Source organism: Pyrgilauda ruficollis, unplaced genomic scaffold (assembly GCF_017590135.1).
Source record: "Pyrgilauda ruficollis isolate IOZ18807 unplaced genomic scaffold, ASM1759013v1 scaffold283, whole genome shotgun sequence".
NCBI lineage: Eukaryota > Metazoa > Chordata > Aves > Passeriformes > Passeridae > Pyrgilauda > Pyrgilauda ruficollis.
Window position 1 is genome coordinate 45920 of NW_024524189.1, and position 17651 is coordinate 63570.

Below are 17651 nucleotides of genomic sequence, written 5' to 3' on the forward strand. Positions count from 1 at the left end.
AATGTTCACAGTTTTAGTTCCTGACACAAATGGACTGAAAGAGGCGAATTTACATCTGGCAGAACAGCAGAAGGACCAATTTTAAGTTACAAGCTGTGTTGAAAATCACTCTAGGTGCCATTTGGGAATGCTCTAGAGCAGGGAAAGGGAAAATTCAGCCAGCAAAATTACCTGGGTGGCAACTGGAACAGCAGTTTGGAGCAAGGAAGGGCTGTGTTCCAGGGAAAGGTTTGTTCCACATGGTTGGTGCTATCCAGGCTGTCCCTAAGGCTGAAGTGCAGCACATCCCACCAGACAATGGGAAAAGGAACAGCTCTGCTCCTACAACAGCCCACACTGAGAGCACAGTCAGGAGAGCAGAACCAAGGGATTTCCCACTCTCTGATGGAAAATCTGCCTCCTTCTCCTGCCTGGGGCTGAAATCCAGGTGAGGGAACTGATCCCTGGTACTCACAGTGGGTCACAACAGGAGCTCTTGTGGAAAACAGCTCAGGAAAAGCAAAGGCAGCTGCCAACACCCAGCTGAGCAGGCTGGTATTCCACACTCCAAGGTCTCCAACACTTCCTGCCTGTCCTGCACAGTTTTTATAAAAATAGGGTGTTACCTTTAGTTTTCTGCCTACCTACGAAACTACAAATATGTTCTCAGCTAGCCAAAGAGGAAAACATGGAATAAAATGAGATTTGTTCCTATTCTCCTAACAAATGCTGATAAAACCCCTACAAGATCCTCTACTAGCCCTTCACTCAACTCTTCTTGTGTACTGAAGGGAAACACGGGGAAGAAATTGAACCTATGGTGGATTTTGAGGGAGAAGGAATTTCTTACAATCATTCTCTGGAAAAGCATTCCTTGGTGATGTCCCAAGCAGATCCTGAGCACTGCACTGAGCCATAGCAGCCTTTGGATGGAGAGGTGAAGTGTTGAGGTTTTGGGGTGGATTTTTGGTACCCCACGCACAGATTGCCATTGTCCCAGCCCGAAGCCATGAGCCACAACTCCCTCCTGAGCCAGCCCAGCTCCTTCCTGGGAACACCTGGAGCAGTGCTGGGAATACTGGGAATACTGCTGCACCCGTGTGGCAATCCCACATCCCACCTGGGATCCACCTGGGCTTCCAGAGCCACAGCTGCCACCTTCCCCCCACTCCCAGCTCCAACAATTCCCCCACACTCGTGGAATCCCAGCTCCAAGGACAGGAATTCTCCCATTCTCATGGAATCCCAGCTCCAAGGACAGCAATTCCCCCATTCTCATGGAATCCCAGCTCCAAGGACAGGAATTCCCCCATTCTCATGGAATCCCAGCTGCAAGGACAGGAATTCCCTCTATTTCAGGGTATCCCAGCTCCAACAACAGGAATTCCCCCAATCTCAGGGTATCCTTTCAAACAAAAAGCAAAGGTAATTAAAAAACTCTTTTTTTTTGTTGCCAAAAAAAGCATCTTGTTCTGTTGAAGGGAAGGAGGAGGAAATAAAGGTCCAGAGGGGGAGTGCAAGGTGGGATACAGGAATTTTAAAAACCTGGTTTTCAGACCAGTTACCCATTGCTGGATCCATACACAGGTATTGAATCATAAACCAATGTGCTTTGAATCTTGATTTCAAGTATCTGCTTTCAATTTTCTAGAAAGATTTTGTGTAAACAAACTACCCAACAGAGATGAAGAAATGACTGGTTTTCCATGTTGGAAGTGAAGCATTAAAACTTAAGTACTCCAGGAGTTCATTCCATACAGCACTAACAGTCTGCCAAATTAATATTCCACAGATTCCATGGGCTGAGAAAAATCTGCCAAAGAGGAATTAAGGAAACTGAAGTAGTGTGCAATACTTAAAACCTAATTTGGAGTTTGGGGGGGGGAAGGGGGAAAGTCTAAAATCCTGACTTTAAATTAAAAAAAAAAAAAAAAGAACACAAATGAAGGGAAAGCTTTTAACTGGTACACACTGTTCACACCTATATTTCAAGTTTGGAAACGCATATTTTCAAGCAGCAATACAAAAAAGTATCCATGAAGAATGCATAATCTCTGAAAAAATTATGAAAACACCCTGCTACCATTACATTTCTAAATACAAAACTTGACTACCATATTGTTGCTTCTGTGTAGCGAGAGAAGTTCATTTTCAAAACAGATAAAATTCAGTCTTTAGGTGTGAATGGTATGAATGACAGTCTCTTTTTTTTTTTTTTTTTTTTGTTTTGTTTTTTTTTTCAATTTCTTAGTTGTTTTAGGATCCTTAAGCATGCAAGCCTCGGAGAGGAAGGCCCGACCAGGGCAGGGTTGGCTTTATGACATCCAGTTTAGGACAGAGCTGGGAAAGCCTCTGGGTCATCTACGTCAGGAGCAGAAGCACTTGACTGAAAGAGAAACATCAAAACATCACAGAGTTATTGCCTGCAGGCAGAGGTGGCAGCACCTCGGGGCTGGAGGAATCACTACAAAAACAACCCTTTTTTTATTTATTCCAAAGATTACAAAGCCTCTCACACGGGTTTTTTTTTTTAATCTGGAAAGGAACTGTAGGCAAATTACTGCATCATTACTGCACAATTGTCTTTTTAAACAGATCTCAGAATGGTCTGGGTTGGAAGGGACCTCAAAGATCACGGAATTCCAACCTCCTGCCATGGGCTGATCCTTCCCTGTGGACCAATCCTCACTGAGGGACACAACTGAAATGTTACAGAAACAGCCCTTTCTGGAGCACAAATTAAGTTTTTCATGTTTAGTTTTTCCCACTCAGAAACCAGATGTTGATTAAAGTAATTTTTGTGCCAAATTTTTAGCCCTAAAAATTCATGCATTAGCCAAGGATCTCCTCAGTAGTTTCCAACAGAGATTTTTGAAAGGCTCTACACCACATCTAAAAACCAGAGCAGAAATTAAGAATTTCATACTCTTCACTTGGTCTTTGGAGAAGAATGGGAGGAGCCAAGATAGTGGAACTTCATGGTATTAATTTATCAACAAATATATTTAAAATGAGAGTTGCATCAACACCTGTAGCTGCAGAGTCTCTGCCTTGCCTAAGACTCCACAGGCCACAAACCAGAATTAAAAAGTAACAGCAGGGCTTAAGCTACAGGCTCAGCACCTCCAGTTGCTCAGCACACAAGAGCAGGAACAGCCAGAAAAAGGAGGGAAGTTTTGGTCCCTGATCCCAGGGAATGCTCATGCAGAGCTCACCCACCTGGTTGGGCGTGTGGATCACATCAAACTCCTTGACCAACTGCAAGGAAACAAAAGCAACACAAAGTCAGGTGTGGGAAAGCTTGGAATTACTTTATGGCAGCATTCTTGAAGGGTATTAGTGAAACAACTCAGACTAAACCACCACTGTTTCATTTCAATTCCTTAAAATATCCCGATACTGTTGTCAGGAGAGAGCTTCCCAACTAATGAACTAAAATTCGTGAAGTCTGTGTCTGCTAGAAGGGACAAAACCAAGCAAATCTGTGTGAAGAAAACCACAGCACACAGACTGAGCTCACAATCTGACTGATGCCTTTAAGGCAAGTACATGATTCATAATAAATCAAATCTTCACTGTAGCTGCACTGCAGTGCTTCAACTTCACATATTGTCTCCCAAACCCCAATCAGTATTTTTTCAGGGTATTCCCCTGGTGCCTTAGCACCAAGGAAGGGAAAAACATTACTGGAGGTTAGAGAAAGACCAGTAAGAGCCCTGTTTCCAGCTGGAAAATCTGAATTCCTCAGGTTCAAGATGTGACATGCAGCTGTACAACCAGTCCTTCACCCCCAGCAGGTCACAATGCACACAGAGTGTCCTGGCTGTGGCTGAAAATAACCAGCACTTGTGGTTCTGCTCTGGCAGCACCTCAGGCAGCTCATGGTACATTCAGATCTGTCCACACTGGAAAGTCATTCTTCAGGTTTAGACACAAAGACACTTTTTAAAACCCACCCTCCCTTTTTTGTGTTTGGTGACAGCACTGCTCAAACCTTCACCCTTCTGTCCTAACAGCCTGGTTTAAAGTCAGCTCTGCTCAGCAGGATTTTCACCTGGGTTTAAAACACGCTTCTTGCTGTCAGAGCATCTCCCCCCGGGAAAAGGAGGATGCCAAAGGGTGGGAATGAGTGGGAAGTGAGAGGGGGTGGCACTCACCTTGTCAGTCCTGCCTCCACGGCTGGCCCTGCCCCCGCGGCCCCGGCCCCCCCGGCCCCCTCTGCCGCCGCGCCCGGGGCGGCCCAGGTCTCCAAAGTTGATCTCCAGCTGGGATGTGATGTCGTTGGCGGGCTTGCGGAAGTGGTGATCCATGACCGAGTCCTCAGCGTGAGCCTGCAACCAGCAGTTCTCATCAGCAAGGGAACGGCACCAAAATCCTCCTGAGCGCTGCAGATGGGCTCTGGCCAGCACAGCCCCTGCCACACAACCCATCCTGCACTCCTGGTTGTCCCTCGGGAAACTTGGAATTTCTTAGCAACCAAAGTATTTCGCCTTTCCAAGGTAATTTATGAGCTCACAAAATCACTGAGGTTGGAAAAGTCCTGCAGGATTGAGTCCAGCCTGTGCCCAATCCCCTCCTTGTGACCAGCCCATGTCCAGTCCTTCCCTGGACACCCGCAGGGATGGGCACCCCAAACCTCTCTGGACAGCTCCTTCCAATGCCTGACCTCCCTTTCCAGGGGAAATCCTTCCCAAAATTCCATCAGAGCAACATGTCCTTAATCCCAGACCAGACTGACTGTTACCAAGCCAGTACAGATTCTCCTGTTGTAGCAATTCTCGTTTTGTGTCCTGGTTCCACCAATTCCTTCCATTCTTTTTCCACTCTTGGTCACCCAGGCTGATTTTGTTCCCTGAGGATTTACACTTTTTCTGTTTTAGCCCTTGATAAACACTGAGAATCCCTCACTGCTCTGCATTCCCTGTAACAGCAAATGAGGCACAAAAAGCTCAAACACAAGGAGCTGGAGGAGCTAAAACACAACCAGTCTCACCAGTGACACTGGAAAATGTGGATCTCAGCACCTTTGCCATAATATTCCCTTACTGGTTTGTTCCCAGTGCATTTGGTGAAACCTGAACCTGCAGGAGCAAGGGATGCTCCCAGGAGTTACCAACAGCAGCAGCCTTGGAAAATTTCAGTTACACTCTGAACCCCACCAGGTCTTTTCAAAGCAGTTATTTCTCCTATTTTACACAAATATTTTTTTCACGTGCAAGCCAGTTTTTGGCATCCAGGATAATACAAAGAATGCAAAAACCTGCCTATTGCAGCTCAACCATGGTGTTTTGGAAACATGACAACATCCAACACTTTCCTTCCCTCCAATCCCCCAACTCCTGGCACAGCACCCATCAATTTCCTGTTTTCCTACACAAATGCCACGTGCAGGTTCAAGCTTCCCAACTCCAACTGACTTTTCTGCGGTAGTTACACAACATTCGGACTTTCAAAGGCAACACATTGTGCAATTAAGCCCTGTGATCTTTAATTACCATTTGTGGAGCCTTCACAAGGCTGCCAAGGGATGGAGAGGGCTAGAGCCAAAGCTGCTGCCAGGGATTCCATGGGTCCTTCCCAATATCCCATCTATCCCTGACACTCCCCTTTGTCCTCTCCCTCCATCCCCAGTTTGATTCAGTATATCCCTTCCATGCTGCTTTATTTCCAACACATTCCACTGGGATGTATCCCACAGAACAGCTGGTTCCTACTTCATTCCTGATTTTATTTTTCCTTCCCTCAGAAATTTCTTTGCCAAACTTAGGAAGTTTGTCTCAACAAAAGAAAAGTATGCCACGCCTCAGCCTGACATGGCACTACTCAAACTTAACACTCTGTAAAATATCTCTTAGAGATGTCTTAAATTCCCTTCTTATTATTTCATTTTTTATCTGCAGTTTTTATCACTGCAGGCTACTGAGATTCTATCTCCAGCCAGGGGTAGCCATGTGGTAATTCCCTTTTCTGAGTGGTGGGATCAGTGGATTTGTGCAGTATTTCTGTTCATTTCCATCCCCTGTGCTGTTTTTATTTAAAAACAAATCACTGCAGTTGACCAGAAGTGACTGCATTTCCACAATCTGACTTTGGTATAACTGCTGAACCAACAAATTGCAAATTCCCTACGTAACCTACGATTCCTTTATCCAAAGTAATTAAAGGTCATTTAAAACTCCAACTAAAGACTTGGCACATTCTCCTCAGCCTCTTCCATCACTGGGTGATAAGTCAGACATGCTGAACAAGTTGCTTATCCTGAAAAATCCTGGGAAACATTAAATTTCTATGTATTGGTGACTCTACAGTGCTCTGATTTACTAACTGATCACTTCTTGAAGGTAGTGCTGCACTTAAGGGTCTTGGGGAAGGCTGTCAAAAATTAAGAACAAACTACCAAGAGAACCAAAGCAGACAGTGAGAGATGGAAAAACAGCAGCAACAAAAAAAAATAGATACTCATGATAGAAGCTCTTATGATAAGGTTTGAAATCAGCAGGATGAGGAGCAAGGGGACTACAACCATGCTGGGTGCTGGACGGCTCACACTGAGACAACAGGCATGGACAGAAAAGCTCCACGTTCAGTAAAATCCTTTCTTTTGGTGAGTTTTTAATATCCAAACGTTCCCTGCTGAAGGGGCTGATGTTAACACCAGGTATCACCAGTGACAGAGAAAGGGTCAGTACCTCATTTGAATCCAGCAGACTCCCCTGCATTTCTGTCATCGCCTTTGTCTGGTGACAGTTGTGTGTCCACGCCAAAGTGACAAAAGGAACAAAGGGAGAAAACAAAAGGAAGAAATGAGACTCAACTACATACAGGAACAACAGGTAATCAGGTCACAGGAGCTGCTGGTACAGATGGCACTGAGCACATGGAGCAGCACTGGGAGGAGGGAGCAGCTGTGCAAGCAGCCAGAGACAGCACAGGATGGATGTGCCAAGTGTGGAGACAAGAGAAAGCTCAGATGGACACCGAAAAACAGCTCAGATGGACACCAAAACAAAGCTCAGGTGGATGGACACCAGAAAACAGCTCAGAGGGATGGACACCAGAAAACAGCTCAGGTGGACACCAAAACAAAGCTCAGACAGACATCACCCAAAAAGCTCAGGTGGATGGATGTGGATGCCCACAAAAAGCTCAGGTGGATGGACACCAACAAAAAGCTCAGGTGGATGGACAGCAGAAAGTTGCCCAGGAGCTGCTGGAAGCCCTGGCAGAGACCACACATGCAGGCTGGTCTCCAGCACGGCCACACATCAGGCACGGAGATGGAAGAGCTGGGATGGCTGAATCACTGTTCAGGGAAATCCTCCTGCAGAGCCTTCATTCAAGAGTCATTCCTCCCAACTCTGAGGAGATGAATCGTTCTTTTCCAAAATACACTTCCTAATCTCCCACTGCAACCTCCTCTAAGGAAGGGACTGGATTAGTGAGGAGATCTGAAGAGCCACAGCAGGGACAGGGATCTACTGGCTATCAGTTTTTCCAGGAGTCCTGGATTCCACTTTTGGGATGAATTTTAGGATCTGTCCACAATATAACTCGTTCCTGTTTTTTGTAGGAACTGAAGACTCAAGGCACTAAAGCAGCTGCAGAGAAAAAGAGGAATTTGTTGGCATAACCCTGTGTCCTGGGAAGAGGCTCCTTGGAGCAGGGCTGCTGATGGCCCTGGATGTCAGATTACAGCAGCAAGAGCTGAGGCAGAACTGAGAGTCCATTCCACCAGTACCTGCAGAGTAAAGGGGAACAGGAGGACAGACCTCAGGCAGGGCTGAGCATTTCAGCACCCAGCCAGGAGGACAAGCAGGAGGAAAAGGAGGACAGCTCCTTCCCAAGGATGAGCAGCATCAGATCCTCATTCTCCCTTTTCCCAGACTCCTGGGGCATTCTCCAAGGAGTTCCCAAGCTACAAGAATGCAGGTGCTCATCACAACACTTCAGATTTCTGAGAGATCTATTGGGGCACACAGGGTTTTTCAGCCGTAAGAGTACAGAAGATTTGGGGCTAAAAACCACAATTTAACTTAAACCAAATCACTTCCACACATCGTCTCCTTCTTAGCAATAAGAATCAGAGAAACCTTAATTTCTTGACTCCTAAGTACATCCAAGAGGACAAAGAGAGGAAACAGCAGGTGATTGGTGGTTTTTTAAAACATGTTGCCTTCTAAAGCTGCTCACAAAGGAGCTGCAGTGGAAGCTTTCCTAACGCCTGTATTATAAAGCTATTCTCCTATAATCCTGAGAGAAAATCCCCACACTGCTTCCCATGGGATCAGGGAACAATGAAGAAGGGAGATGGGGAGACACATCTGCTGGATGGACAATAAAGCAGGCTAAAAGCAGCTCAATTTGAAGGCAGATTTGTTAATACCTCACTTTCATGCTTACGCAGCAAGAGGCTGTTACCTTCTTATGTGATGGTGCTAAAAATATCCAACTTGTTTATTTGAGAAGTTCACCTCTTAAACAGAACAATCTACTAATTATGTCGGGTCTTCCATGGCAGTAATTTGATTATTCACAGGTTTTGTTCAGATTTTTTTGTTATTGCTTTTTGCTTGGTTGTTTGTTGGGTTTTTTTTTCTCTTTTTTTTTTTTTTGAGTTAACTGATTCAGTTTTCAAAAGGAAAATACAGTCAGGATCTTTCTAGCCTCTAAATCTCTCACAAACAGCATCATCTTTGCTATCATATATGCTCATACATTTTAAAAAGTGCCCTCAGATGAGCAAATGTCAAATAAATCTGATTCAGAGAGACTGAGGGAATTCAAAGAACTACAGGTGCAGTAAATCCTGGTAAAGTACATAAATACTTCTGCTTAATACATTCTTTCATCACACAGCAACATTAAATGCAACTCAAATTCCCTGTTCTTCCCAAGCCAGAGAAAGCAGCATTTAATGAACACTTCAGGGAACAGCTCAGAGGGGACACAGCCATGCAGTCACTTCAAGAACTGCCCTGCCCCACACAGCAAGGACAGGCTGATCTGTCACCAAGTCATCCTCGCTGGGAGCTCAGAGCAGAAATGGAACTTTCACTGCAGCACTGAGCAGTGCCCCCCACCCTGGATTACATCCCAGCTCCCAGGACAGAAATCGGCAAGGTGTGGAAGAGCAGGAATACATTTTAGGAGAGCAAGCAGAGTATTACACACTATCCAGTCACTTCAGAGGACTCAGCACCATCAGTATACAAAGTTGCTGCCACCAATCTCTTAAGTGAGCTACTTAACATATTACAGAGCGCTAAAAACAAAGATTAGAACCAAAGATTAGCACAGCCCTGCATTACAAAACCAACTCTCAGCACTTCCCTCCCTGGTGCATCCCCCCTTGCCACTCTTGGAACAGAATAATGAACATTATGCAATGCCTGAAATGAGAAACTACAAATTTAAAACAATTCTACAGCAGCTAAGCTGAGTGTCACTGGAGCACATAAATCATTCCAACTGCCTTCCCAAGAGCTTGTCTGTGTCACAGCACTAAGTGAGGAGACACCCACACCACAAATTTCAGATGCACAGTTTGGGTTTAAGGTCTCTGAGGCATGACCAGTCTTCCTTCAAGCTGACATCACTTAGCAAGCACCATGAACCTGTGTACTGCAGAACAGATGCTAAATAACACAAGCTGCCTTTTTTAGAAAGCAAACTTGACAACATTCCCCTAAAACTCTCACCAAGAGGCAATTCTTACAAAGCTGAGGGCACAGCTCAGCTCCTGAACCCAGCCACAGTCAGAATGGCCACTTGTGCTCCTGCAGAAGTTCAATGCTGCTAAAAGAACGTTGCTCAAATGAACAAGAATGAAGTTCAAATTTAAAAAAATGCTGTTCCCACTTTCTCAACTTCCAACTACAGGTCAGCATCTCCCAGAATGGAGCTTCCACTCTAAAAAATGCTCATCAACAACAAAACCTTTACAAAGTGGACACTCCAAGCATGGAAAGGCACTTTACCTCCTCACTCTTTGACTTGTGGAGCACAAATCCCTTTTTCCACTGCCCATCAGCTCCCTCGTTTGGTTTGCGGATGTTGAACTCGACTTTTGCACGATCCTTGCTTTGAATGGCTTTCCACTCATCCAGGGTCATCTCCTTGGGGCCTTCTTCCTTGACTTCTTCAACCTCATTCTCTCTGTGGTCAATTCATGCAGATTATGGTCACAACTAAGGATTTACACTCTGGATGCAATTCCAAAATCATTTGCTGGCTGAATTTTGTCAAGGATTTAGCAGTTAAGAGGTGAAAATACGAACACTCACTTCCACCACAGAAAATTCAGCTCCTTTAGAGGGAGTGCCAAAAAAATTACACCCAGCCACCTCTGAGCACAGCAAAATGTTAAAATTAAAACTGACCCATGCCATCAAATCTCCACATTACTGTCAATTTTATTTCCAAATCTGAAAGCCCAACTTCTGGCACGACTTGTTTGGAGCTCCTTCCCCCCTTTCTGAAATACATCTCTCATATCATTCAAGTCAAGGCAGTGAGAACTCGTTCTTCCCACAGCTTTCAAGCTTTTTAGTATTTTAAAAACCAGAATTTAAGCAGCTTTGGATAATTTGCTTCCTTTTTTGAATCAAAGACAAATATTCAAACAAGTTTTACTTCCAGCTAATTTGAAAAAGTAACAGCACACACCTTATTTGTGAGATAGAGCACATGTACCTTGTGCCAAAGGCTATTTTTAAATAAAACACACAAGCACAGTGCTCAGTAACAGATCATATTCCAGATACTGGAAGCCTCTGGTCATTGTTCAGTGTGTTCATGCAACTGAATTTCTGATTTATAGGAAACCAATGCTGTGTATGCAGCAAAAAGACCATGAAAGCCTCAATTTCAAAGGTTTTCATTTGGCAGCCATTAATTTTGAACAATAGTGCAAAGGTTTTATGTCAAAATAACTGTATTTCAACTTTTTCTCACTGTGCAGGAGAGAATGATTTTTGACATGGGATGTAATCAGAAATTGTTTTGTTCAAGCCAAAGATTCTACTGCAGTAAAACATCCAACAGTTCTGCTGAAACACTGAGAGCAAAGATCCACATAGAACCAAACAATTAAAAAGTTTCCCATGTGGAGATGCTTTTTTATATAGAGAAACTTTTCAGTAAGGCAACCGAGCCATGGCAAACACATTAGGAATCATTAGGAACAAATATTTCAAAATTCTGTTTGCCATTTTTTGAGTCCTCTACAAAGCCTACTCCTTTAATGTTGTATTAAAATACAACATTAGTCACACTAGGCTACCATAAAAATTTGTATTGTATTTTTACATCAACTCAGTATCAGTAAGGCTCCCTCTGCTTCTCTGGTTACTCTTTCATTCATCCAGTGCCTGGTTCTTTCTGTAACAGTGTCCAAATGAGATGGGAAGAGAGCCAGGTAACTTTGAAAATTGCCTGAGAATGAAAGATACAACCTTTCTCCTACAGTTCAGTCACACAGCCTCCAAGGCTGTTCTGGAAAATTAAGTTTAAAAAGTTGCCTTCCACTGGCACTTCTGTCCCATTTGCTCGGTGCTTTCTACCTAGTCTGAGCACAGATGCTTTTGGGTTTGGAATTTGAAGTTGCAATCCCAAGACACAAAGTATATTAGAAATTATTATTAATAAATAAATCTGAAAGAGCCTGCAGGACACTGTGGAATGGTTTAAAGACAACAATTTCCAGACACAAAATTTTTAAGGAGACTCATTCAGCAGCACTGTGGATGATCTACTGATAATCTGAGTTTGGCCAAGCAGAAGTGGGAATAGCAGAGGTTAAAGGGAATACAACAGCACCTCTGAAGCAGCTCAGGAGCACGGAGAGGGGTGGTACTCACTTGTTTTCAGAATCAGCAGGCGGATGCTCCTCTCCCTCTGGCGTTTCCTCGGTTACAGCTGACTGATCCAATTCACTGCAATTACATAACGTTGGGAGTTGGGGCTTTTTTACAACTTCATCCCTCTTTAAAGCTGTGTAAGATTAACAATCGAGATCTGCGGTGGATTTACTCTTTCAATAAGGACTCGTGCTCTCTGTGCCTTTTAAACTCCATGCTTTTCACTTAACTAATGGTTTTCCCCAATGCTTCCTACTACCCCTCCTGAAAGGCTCCCACTGTCCCAACACAAAATGGATTTGGGCATTAAAAACAGATTTCAGTGGGACAGCTGAATTTTTGTAATACAAATGCATGCTTATCCTCATCAAAATTTACTAAAAGTAGAACAGTTTCATTTTAACCAAGAATTGTTACCAAACGAGCACAAGACCTCCCTCCCAAACTTCCCCAGAACTCTGGCTGAACAGTGAAGCTATTCTTATGCTACAAGAAATCGCTGGGGTTTTAAACTCTGCAGAAGCGTGGCAAAAACCATGGAGATCAAAGGCAAAAAGGCAGCTAAATCTGGATGTTCTGCAAGCCATAATTAGGGCTGATTAACATAGTGCTAATGGTTTTCTGAGGAGCGACAGGATACTAACGTTAGCTCGTCTTTGACGGTTCCCCAGTTGTGCGATCCGCTGCCACCGCGCTTGTCCTCGTGCTTTAGGCCGCTGAAATGTGAATGTGAAACAGAACTAACAAAACTGAGTTAACATTATAGTGTCCAGACACAGAAATTCAAAAGATCAATTTGAAACGGGGTGGGGGGGCAGAGCGGTAGAGGAGAGCCACAAGGGACAGGAAAAGGTGAAGACTCACGATCTATCGCTGCCGCTGTGTCTGTCAAATTCCCGCTTGCCACGAGAGTCAAAGCCATCGCCTCGGCCCATCCCGCGCCCGCGGCCGCGGCCCCGGCCCAGGCCGCCACGTCCACGCATGGGTCGCTCCAGGATGGGTCTGCCATGGAACAGCCACACGTCAGGGATCCGCTCCAAAAGCACACAGCATTTCCTGCTCTTGTCCTCTCTGAGGTTTTTATTTACTTGGTTTTGCTTTGGGAATTGCTGTTTGTAAGCTGGGTCAAGTGATTCGCCTCCAAAAATGTACAGCGTGTTTCATGGCTCTTTTCCTCTCTGAGAATTTTATTTACTTGTTTTTCCTTTGGTAATTAGTTTGTAGCTGGGTTCAGGCTCTAATTCCAAAAAAGTCACTCCCCCATCCCTGGAAGTGTCCCAGGCCAGGTTGGAAGGGCTTGGAGTAACCTAGAACAGTGGAAGGTGTATCTGCCCATAGTAAGGGCTGGAACCAGATCACCTTTAAGGTCCCTTCCAACACAAACCATTCTGTGGTTCCATGATTTTAGAATCTGGAAACAAATACTCGGGATTGTTGGTTGTTTGTGTCTTCTGACATTAATTCCAAAATTTAATCTTTGTATTGCTTTACACAATTAACTGATGCTAAAACTTCAACTAAACTCACTTTTATCCAACTTACTTTTAGAAGGATTTTAACTTTGGCAATTAAAACATTAATATTTGAACATTACTCAAATTCTGTCTGCCTCACAATACTCAAGACAGTTTAAATTTCACAGAGATCTAAGATGGCTTCACCACTTCCAGGCCTGAAGCCATTCCAGCAAGAGTGCAAACACCTACATGGACAAACTTTTGCTGGCTTTAAGTCAGCTGTGCAAATTAAAGCCACAGCTGTAACAGCAAACAAATCTCATCCTGCAGGAAACAGCTATGCTTGGCTTCCCTTCCTGAGCTATTTGCCATGGATGTAGAGAAATATGGTGGTATCTTGATTTAAACCATAATTCCGTTACACCTATGAACCTGTTCATGCACATCGCTCCCAGCCTGTAACTTAAGTTTGCAAACAAAACCATGGAAAAGAGAATTGTTATCATCCGCATGGCAGGAATTCAATCTTGATTCAATCAGCTTTTTTACCTGAGCAGCAGAAGGCAGGACAGCCCTGCCTGTCAAAGCTAGGAAAGCTGTTTCTCAGCAAGACAAAACTCTTACTTATCCACAGAGAACTCTCCTCCCTCGCCCTTCTCCTCGGCGGGTTTCTCGAAGCGGCGCTCGCGGGGAGGTCGTCGCTCGGGTCTCCTGTCGATGGGTTTGCCTTCGCCCTGCTGCTGCTGCTGCTGCTGCTGATCAGGCCTCCTGCCAATCCTCCTTATCCCTGAAACATCAGGCCAGACACATCAACGGAATGTGGAGTGCTCCGGGACAGATACCAACCCCCAAACAAGTGGGAAGAGATGTTTTATTGCTGCACAAACTGAGCACCCCCACTTCCACCTGACCCTTCTCAGTCCCTTTTTTACCCAGGATTTCAAACTGGGTTTGACTGAAAACTTAGGTAACCCCTAATGAAACGACAGGGTCAACTTTCAAACAAAGATCAAGGTAAGCAGGATTTTATTACTATTTTTTTTCACTGAAAGGTGCTTTTCAGGTAAAACAAGTGGGTTTCATTTGAAAAACACCCAAAAGAAGTGAGCATCACCTCACTGCCCCTAAGACAGTCAATGCTGTGCTGTTCTAACAGCTGGACCTTGTGATCTTGGAGGTGTTTTCCAACCTAAATGATCCTGTGATTCTGTTCTTGGAAACTCTTGTGGGCAGCAGTGCCACCACCTGTACCGGACCGGTGTCACCTGCAGGTACTGCTCAGTGACTAGCTGGGGTCCTCATCCACAGGGATCCTCCCAGTCCAACACTCCCTGACAAAGATTCTCCTCTGGTGCACTTCTTAAAACAGCTTAAGAGTCCACAGTGCCACCGAGCTGCCCAGCACTCTTTTCTCCCTGCCTAGGCCTCCTAAAAGGGTTTTTATTGCAAATAAAAACCTCCCATGGGCATTCTCTTCCCTACCAAGCCCTCTCAAAGATCTAACACAGTTTTCTTTTCCACTCATGTGAAAGGCCTTGTTTACTCTTCTTTAAAAGATGAGGACAAACACTTTTCTTACACCATTTTCTTGCCAAAACACTGGCTCCAAAATTAACGAACCAGCTTTTAAATTCAAAGCTGATTTTAAATTATTTTTTAAAGAACTGAGTTCCTGCCTAGCAAGCAATGTCAAATTTGGGTGGGGCTACAGAAGTTGCAGTTGTAATGATATCCAAGCCAACACACCCAGATGAACAATGTCTCCCTCACCTTCCAAGCTGTGTTTAACATGAAGTTTGCATGGCACACAGAGCTCCCTAAGCATTCCCGACTCCCTGAGGAAACAAGGGGTTAAACCAGCAGCCTGCACTGGGAGAAGGACTCTCCAGTGGGAGCAGGAGAAGCAGGGAGAGGAGCAGGCATGCTGCAGAACTGGAATGGAACAGCCACGGCTTTTGAATTTCGAGTTCAACGCCCTGCACTCAGAAAAAACCCGGTTCCTGCTGAAGCCTAACCCAAAATACGAGTTATTTCTCAGCATCACCAAGCTTTGAACTGCTAATTCAGCAGGCAAATCACTTGCAGCCTTATGGAGTAGTGGAATAGCTTAAAATACATTCACACAGGAAACAAACCCTGGCATCGAGCACCTTTATGATGCCAGAACTGCAAAAACAGCCACGCACAAAAATAGACATTTTCAAACTGGAAATTGACTTTGTTTACCACACTGCTACAACAGCAGCCCCGACTTTCTCTGTTTCACTACCATAACAAACCACGAAAATAGTTATTTTTCACACTGCTCTTGAAAACAAGATGTGAAAATCGGAAGGTGAAGACGGGCTGCCCAAAGCCCTCCTGTGGTGCCAAAGGCTCTGCCATGTCCCAGGCTACCTCGTGGGGCAATCCTGCACCTCGCTAAGGCTTCCAGAGGACACTGGTCTGGCCAGCTGGGACTCCCGGCAAACCACTGCACCCCTCAGACAGAAAACACTCCTGGCCTTAATGAGCACCAGGTCCACAAGCTAAGAGCACTTCTAACATCGTTTCTAAATTTGTCTTCTCAAGGTGCTTTCGAATAACATTTACAACGCCCACTTTCCAAAACAAATAACATACTAAAATTATTTCTTTCTTTAGCAGCATAAACCAGTGGAGAATCAGAACCACTTTGTAACATAAATGAGGAAGCACTAAGATGCTCTCACGTAGCACCCTGCTCTGTGAAAAGCTTGTTAAAATTGCAGCTAACCTGTTATTCCCTTGCTCCCACGTCACCTGCTGTGACCACACTCTGATGTTTTGTTTTTTTTCCCAAGGATTCCTTTGAAGCCGAGCTGTGACCCACCTGCCGAGCGCTGAAGTTTGGGCGCGGTGGAGCTGCTGCCCGCACGGGACGCCATGTGCCCACATCCCTCCCTGTCCATGTGGGGCCCCGGCCTCCTAATTCCCAAAGCGTGCTCTTCAGTCTCTTTATACTTGAATTTCTTTTTTTTTTTTTTGTTTTCCGAAGTTTTGCATGTAAGATGTCGTAAAAATTTAGAGAAACTAAGAATTCATGTAAGTGATTATTTAAATATAGATGAAAACAAGATGGCTATCAATGCTGTTCCCCTAGAAAATGACCCAAAAAGATCTTGGAAAGCCCAGGAACTTCCAGATATCCTGTCAAATCCATCGGAGTCCCTGAAACACGAGTCAAGTTCAAGACACAAGGCTGGACGGGGCTCGGAGCAACCTGGCCTAGTGGGAGGTGTTCCTGCCCATGGCAGGGGGTGAACAAGAAGCGCCTTTCCAACCCGAACCATTCTAGGATTCCACGTGCCGGTTTAGATGGGACATTGGGCAGGAACTGTTCCCTCTGAGGGTGAGAAGGCCGTGGTACAGCGTGCCCAGAGCAGCTGTGGCTGCTCCTGGATCCCCGGCAGTATCCAAGGCCAGGCTGGACGGGGCTGGGAGCAGCCTGGGCCAGTGGAAGGTGCCCTGTGGCAGGGATGGAACCGGGATGGCCTTTCAGATCCCTTCCGACACGAGCCACTCCACGATCCTCTTCACCGCCGGCATTTCCCATCTCCCATCCCCTCTCCCTCCCGCCGGCACCGAGGCAGCTCCGGCCGCCCCGCACGCCCGACTCCATTTTGCCTCCGCCATGCGCGGCCCCACGTGCGGCTCGGCCCTGCCCGGGCCCTCTCCGTGCGGCCGGGCCGCCCCTCCCCGCCGACCCCCCGGCCCGCTCACCCTCCTTCCGCAGCGGCGCTCCGGGCTGGCCCCCGCCATCCTCCCGGCGGTCCCCGCCGGCGAAGGGCGGCAGCGGGTTCTTGCGCTCCTTCTGCGACTCCCTGCGCAGCTGCTTGGCCGCGCTGCCCGCGCCGCCGCCCGCCTGGCCTGCTCCGCCGGCCCCGCCCGAGGAGCCGCTCTGGGCGCCCGCCGGGCCGCGGGCCCCGCCGCCCGCTTGGCTCCCGCCGCCGCCGCCGCCGCTCTCCTTCCTCCGGCTCTCCGCCGCGCGCAGCACCTCGAAGGGGTCGGACTCGTCATCGAAGAGCTGATCGAAGCGGTTGGTGACGACGCACCCGAAGCCCTCCTGCAGGTGTCCGGGCATGATGGGCCCCCGTCGGCGGGATCCTGCGCGGATGCTACCGGGCCCCCCGCGCCCTGCTCGCTGCCGCACAAGATGGCGGGCCCTGAGGAGACGCGCTTCTCTTCCGGCGCGGCCACATCCGGGCACCCCCACGGGGCGGGCGCTGCAGCGCCGCCAGCGGCCGCGCCGCGAACCGCGCGCGCATTGTGTGAGGCGGGCGCGGGGTTTCCCGCCGTGGGCTCTACCATCGGGGAGAACGGGGGGGAATGGGTCGAC

General features: G+C 46.5%; 1 protein-coding gene across 4 annotated transcripts; it reads right to left on the reverse strand.

The window, feature by feature from the left end:
• Positions 1-1934: 1934 nt before the first annotated feature.
• On the reverse strand, positions 1935-17604 carry SERBP1 (SERPINE1 mRNA binding protein 1). 4 transcript variants are annotated; one of them, XM_041472199.1, is made up of 10 exons: positions 17036-17604; positions 13919-14081; positions 12702-12839; positions 12482-12553; positions 11838-11912; positions 9957-10134; positions 6669-6716; positions 4137-4310; positions 3199-3237; positions 1935-2365 (listed from the first exon to the last, which is right to left on the reverse strand). In XM_041472199.1, the coding sequence occupies exons 1-10, from the start codon at positions 17394-17396 to the stop codon at positions 2309-2311; spliced, it is 1305 nt and encodes a 434-aa protein (XP_041328133.1). In that variant the 5' UTR covers positions 17397-17604; the 3' UTR covers positions 1935-2308. The 4 variants fall into 4 exon arrangements, with proteins under 4 accessions (XP_041328133.1, XP_041328132.1, XP_041328135.1 ...); XM_041472198.1 differs by having other exon boundaries at positions 12482-12577; XM_041472201.1 differs by lacking the exon at positions 6669-6716 and having other exon boundaries at positions 12482-12577; positions 17036-17592.
• Between the last annotated feature and the right edge of the window lie 47 nt (positions 17605-17651).